Source organism: Rattus rattus, chromosome 1 (assembly GCF_011064425.1).
Source record: "Rattus rattus isolate New Zealand chromosome 1, Rrattus_CSIRO_v1, whole genome shotgun sequence".
NCBI lineage: Eukaryota > Metazoa > Chordata > Mammalia > Rodentia > Muridae > Rattus > Rattus rattus.
Window position 1 is genome coordinate 253,044,616 of NC_046154.1, and position 6,000 is coordinate 253,050,615.

General features: G+C 49.8%; 1 protein-coding gene across 1 annotated transcript in view; it reads right to left on the minus strand.

Annotated features, from left to right (window-relative positions):
* Scube1 (signal peptide, CUB domain and EGF like domain containing 1) overlaps positions 1 to 6,000 on the minus strand; it is a 117,522-nt gene that overhangs the window by 19,108 nt on the left and 92,414 nt on the right. The window contains 2 exon segments of the mRNA XM_032918762.1: positions 998 to 1,120; positions 2,373 to 2,489. Coding sequence (XP_032774653.1) covers positions 998 to 1,120; positions 2,373 to 2,489 — 240 coding nt within the window.

Consider the following 6,000-nt stretch of genomic DNA (forward strand, 5'->3'; position numbering starts at 1 on the left):
GCAAATGCGGGGAGGATGATGGCCATTCTAACAGCTGGACCCTGGCTGGGGATGGTGGGGCATGCCTATAATCCCAGAAGGCAGAGGCAGGAGGATTCTGTGAGTTTGAACCCAACCTGGTTTATATGGTGAGTTCCAGGCCAGCCAGGGTTACAAATGAGACCCTAGGTCAAAATTACAGAATAAAAAGGGTGGTGTTTTATTCTCAAGGGAATGAGGCCTCGCTGGAGGGCTCCCAGAAGAGCTTTTTTTTTTTTTTTTTTTTTTCCATTGATAGGGACTGTGATGGTTTGTATATGCTTGGCCCAGGGAGTGGCACTATTAGGAGGTGTGGCCTTGTTGGAGTAGGTGTGGCCTTGTTAAGAGGGTGTGGCCCTGTTAGAATGGGAGTGGCCTTGTTGGAGTGGGTGTGGCCTTGTTAGGAGGGTGTGGCCCTGTTAGAGTGGGTGTGGCCTTGTTGGGGTGGGTGTGTCACTGTGAGCATGGGCTTTAAGACCCTCATCCGAGCTCCCTAGAAGCCGGTCTTCTTTTTTTTTTTTTTTTTTTTTTCTTTTTTTTTTTTTTTTTTTGAGCTGGGGACCCCAGGGCCTAGGTAAGCCGAGCTCTTCTTTATTTGCCCCTGAAGCCGGCTTCTTTGCCTTTGGAACAAGATGTGAACTAACTCTCTGCTCTTCCTGCACCATGCCTGCCTGGATGCTGCCATGCTCCAACCTTGATGAACTGAATCTCTGAACCTGTAAGCCAGACCCAGTTAAATCTTGTCCCTTAGAAGAGTTGTCTTGGTCATGGTGTCTGTTCACAGCAGTAAAACCCTAACTAAGACAGAATCTGAACCTAGTACCCCATGTGTGCTAGGCAGGTTCTCTACGACTGAAGTATCCCAGCCCTCTTCTTCTGTTTTGAGACCAAGTCCTGCTGAATTGTTTGCAGTCACGATCTCCGGCATGCCCTCCCCCACAGAGAGGGCAGGGCCTGCAGGCAGCCCCTCCCCACTCACCCACACAGTCCTTCCGATTCCAGTGCAGCCTCCTCCCTGGTGGGCACACACACTCGTAGCTGCCCTTGGTGTTGACGCAGCCCTGATCACAGCTGCCGTTGTTCATGCTGCACTCATCCACGTCTGGAAACACAGGCAGGAGAGTGAGGGCAGGAATGGGTGGGAACCACCGGACCAGGTCACACCCAGGACCAGAGACCAGGAAGCTCCTGATCCCAGTCCAGACTGGCAGAGGTCCTGGAACCATGGATGTCTCATCCCCTCCGGGAAAGCAGCGGCTCCTTGCCAGCCTTAGTTTACCCACTGGATAATAGGTATCAGGCCCGGAAGAAGTCACCTGAGACTCTTCCTCCTCTGACCAAAAGCCCCCTTTGAGCAAGGGCCAGCTAGCTCTTCCTGCTCCAGGCCACCTGGGCTGCCAGCACACAAATGTCCCATCCCATCAGTCAGGGAAAGGGTGTTTGAGAGTCCCTTGACAGTGGCACCAGTATCTAGTGACTCCAGTATTACCTGGCCCTCTCTAGCTTCATGTTCTCAGGCCACAGAGAAAGAAGAGAGTTCACCATGACCCGCACCCCACCCCCGCCCATCTTCACCAGCCACATCTGGCCTAATGTCTTTGGCTCAGCTCAAGCTCCTGTTCACTGTGGTGTTCACATGGTGTGTTGGCCATGGAATCCAGGGCTCTAAGTAAGAACTCCTCCCTCCCAGGCTCCTGAATCTTCTCCCCAGCTCTGCCCTCCCACCCTCACCCCTTACCCCAGAGGTTAAGGTCTCAGGCCCTGAGACATCTCCCCCGTGGGCTGCCTGGATCTCATGCTCCCTTCCTCCGAAAGCCAGAGTCCGTTGTCACACACATATGACTATCTTGGCTTCCTGCTTCGGTGTGAAGCACTGTAAAGAAGCCCTAGAGCTTTCTCCAGGCTCCTATCGCTCTGTATATCCTGGGCGCGTATCTCCCTGGGGGATATTACCCTGTTTCCTGATGCTTCTGATGCCCTGCTACATCCTTGCCTCTGTGCGTCTGTAAGTGCTGGCCCCCAAACATTCCTCCTATAGGATTCTTACTGTCTCACCATCCTTCCTGTCTCCAGAATGCAAGTTTTGGAATTTTCTGTGCATCAGCCACCCACTTCTGGACTGGGCACCCCAGGAAATGAGGTTCTGGGCTTATGCTTCCAAGCTGTCTAAGGCCCTGCCTCCCCCCAGCCCTGATTGTCTACCTCGTGCCTGTTTGTCAGAATCCCAGCCTTGCAAGGTCCCTCCCAGGCCCACCAGAGTCAAGGTCAGGATTCGGGTGTGGGGAGCACTGTGGATGGCCATTGCCAGGCTCGTGCCTCGAGGGGGAGGTGGCCCTGGCGGACGGGCTGCAGACCTCCGCAGTGGGTTGTCCCGTAGAGTATGTAGCCTCGGTGACACAGGCACTGGAAGCTGCCGGGGGAGTTGATGCAGATGTGGTCACAGGTCCGGTCAAAGGAACACTCGTCAATGTCTGTGGTCACAGGGAGACAGGGCGGGGTGTCAGCATGAGGTGACCGCCTGGATGGTCCCTGGGTCTATTAAGTTTCTTGTTGCTTACTTTCCCACACTGTCTCTATTAGCCTTGTTGCTGGGGTAGAATCCTCTTGTGTCTTTTATGGAAGTGGGTGGGGCAAATATCAGGAGTAGAGGATTATTATGGTCCTCTGTTAATATCTCATTCCCCTGTGGTTAGGAAAGATGTTTACTTTTGCTTTAGTGTGTGTGTGTGTGTGTACACATATAAGTGAGCACATGCCTCTGTGTATGTACCTGTGTATGTGCCCATGTTTACCTGGGCATACACGTACAGGTCAGAGGTCAACATGAGGTATCTTCCTCATTTATATTCCACCTTAATTACCTGTTTTAAAATTTTTTATGTTTTTAATTGTGTGTATGGAAGTAATTAAGGGAGACAGAAAAGGGCGTCAGAGCCCCAGGAGCTGGAGTTATAGGCCTCCTGACGTGGTGCTGGGAACTAAACTTCCACAAGAGCACTTCATGCTTGTAGCTACTGAGCCAGCACTCCAGTCTTATTTTTATTTTCGATACAGGCTCTCTTGCTGAATGGGAGGCTCCCTGTCAGCTACACTGACTGGCTAGCCCATCCCAGGGGTCCTCTTGACTCCCCTGGTCTCCATGCTGGGTTTACGGCATGAGCTGCCTGCCATGCTCGGTTTTAACATGGCTGCTGGGAATGCAAAATCCTCGCGCTCTCTCAGCAAGTGCTTCCTACTGAGCCATCCTCCCATCCTGTTTCCATTTTACTTCCGAGGCTGGGTCTCATGTAGCTCAGGCTGGCTTTAACTCTTGCCTCTGCCTCCTGAGGACTGGGATCATGGGCCTGAGGTGCCATACCTTGACCAGAAAGGAACTTCGTACACATGTCAGGGCAGGAAATGACTGGGACTTGCCCAAGAACCCTCAAGAGGAAGCTGAAATGGAATATGAACTCGTGACGTTGACCAAAGTGTGTTCTGGCCACCTGAAGACGTTTCTGCAGATTTTAGGAAAGTGGCACGAATAGAAGGGGCGGCAGGGAATACACAACCCACAGGGTTTTAAAATGCAGCTTTGACAGCACATGGCATCTGACTATGAATTTCTTGGGGCAGCCAAAGTTAAAAGGGAGAGTCACGAGTTACCTGATCATCAGCCATCTCATAATACAGAAATTGGTACCAGGGACTGGGGTATTGCCGTGACAGTCCTGACCGTGCTGTTTGTTGGAGGAATATGGAACATTTTTGAGACTCTGAACTAGATAAACAGTTGAACGCTTTAAGTGGGACTTAATGGGCCATCCTGGTAGGACCATGGGAGACAGTGCTGAGGGTGATTTGAACTGTGGGGGCCGAGCTCAATAAGCTTCAGAAGATGAGAATAATTAGTAAGTGGCTTAGAGAACACTCTTTGGATACTTTGGCAAAGAATTGTGGCTGCTTTTTGCCCTTGTCCTAGAAACCTGCCTGCCGCTAAACTGAAAAGTTTTGGATGAATGGCGTTGGCAGAGGGGATTTCAAGACAACCCAGTATGGACTGTGTGATGGATGTGGTTGCTAGTGGTAGCTCTTATGCAGATCTGTAACGGAAAGAAACAAGCCGGACAAAGAGAAATGCACGTGCACAGTATGAGGAGCAAAGGACACCAGAGAAAGTGATATTGGAGCCAAGTCTTGAGCTCCAGGGGATACAAAGTTTAAAGGGAAGCAGATGCTAAATGGAAGAAAGGGAGTGGTGATCCCGGGGCAAGACCCCTCCTAGTTAGGTTTCCAAGTTGTAGAAAGGAAGACCTGAACCAGGAAGGGAACCATCAACACTGAGAGTTGATATGAATGCTATTGAACAGGGGGCCAAGTTCCAGCCCCAACAAGCAGAACTTGGCAGCGTTGGCCATGGTTCTGGCTTTGGAGTGGAGAATACAAGAAAGGGATTGTAGAATTCCTCCCCCTGCATGGGGAGGGTGGTGCGGGGGACTCTGAGGAAAGCTGCTGAGGCCAGGAGTGTGTTAGGGGTGTCCCTGCTTGGAGGCTCAGAGAGGCTGCTCTGAAGAGGTGACCTGGATTTCAATGGAGAGCCAAAAATGTTGGGGATGCAAGAGCATGGGATACCTGCCAGGGAGAGACAGAGACATAGAGAGACATACAGAGACACACACAGAGATGTGTGTTTCAGTCAACAAAGCCAAAGGAAGTTAGAGATCTGACATCAGACATGGAGCCGCAGAGTTGGGCGACTGCCTGCTGGCTTTTGTTTTCGCTTTGGCCCAGTATCTTCTCACTATGCTCCCTTTGGCTTCTTTTGGAATGGTCAAGCCTATTTTGCACCACTGCATGTGGGAGTATGTGACCTGCTTCTTTGCTTTGACTTTATAGGTTACACTTAAGAGTTTGCCTTGGGGGGTTGGGGATTTAGCTCAGTGGTAGAGCACTTGCCTAGCAAGCACAAGGCCCTGGGTTTGGTCCCCAGCTCCGAAGGAAAAAAAAAAAGAGTTTGCCTTGAGTCTCAGAAGAGACTTTGCGGTTTTTTTTTTTCTTTTTCTTTTCTTTTTTTTCTTTTTTTCGGAGCTGGGGACCAAACCCAGGGCCTTATGCTTGCTAGGCAAGTGCTCTACCATTGAGCTAAATCCCCAACCCCAAGACTTTGAGTTTTTAAGCAGTCTTGAGTCTGAAAGAATGTGGGGACTTTTGAAGTCGGACTAAATGCATTTTTCTTTGTTTTTTTTCCTTTCTTTTATCTTTTTTCTTCCTTTTGTTTGTTGTTGTTCATTTTTTTTTTTGAGACAGGGTTTCACTATGTAGCCCCAGCTTTCCTGGAACTCACTCTGTAGACCAAGCTGGACTCAAACTCACAGAGATCCTCCTGCCTCTGCCTCTTCCTGAGTGCTGGGATTAAAGGAGTGAGTCACCACTGCCTGGTGCATTTTTAGTTATGATATGGCTACAAGCCTTTGGGGGCCAGGGAGTAGAATGTGGTGGTTTGAATAAGAATGGCCCCCATAGGCTCATATACTTGAATTCTTAGTCATTAGGGAACAGAAGTGTTGGAGACGGTTATAAGGAGTAGGCGGTATGGCCTTGGTGGAGGAAGTGTTTCTCTGGATGAGCTGAGGTTTCAAAAACCTACACCAGGGCCCGTCTAACTGTCTGACTAAGGATCAGGATGGGGCTCTTGGTTACTGCTCCAGCACCATGTTCCCCACCTTGATGTTAATGGACTGGGCCTCTGCAAATATGAGCAAACTCCCAATTAAATGCTTTCTCTTACGAGAGTTGCCTTGGTCATGGTGCCTCTTCCTAGTAATAGAACAGTGACTCACATATAATAGCTATTTCCCTCAGAGTTTATGCCTAGGGTAGACTTGTTTCCTGTGAGCATGGGGTCCATTTCTCCCGAGAAGCTTGCAAAATAGGCACCAACCTGACCCTTCACAGACATAAGTCTCTAATGGTAGAGATTATATATATATATATATATATATA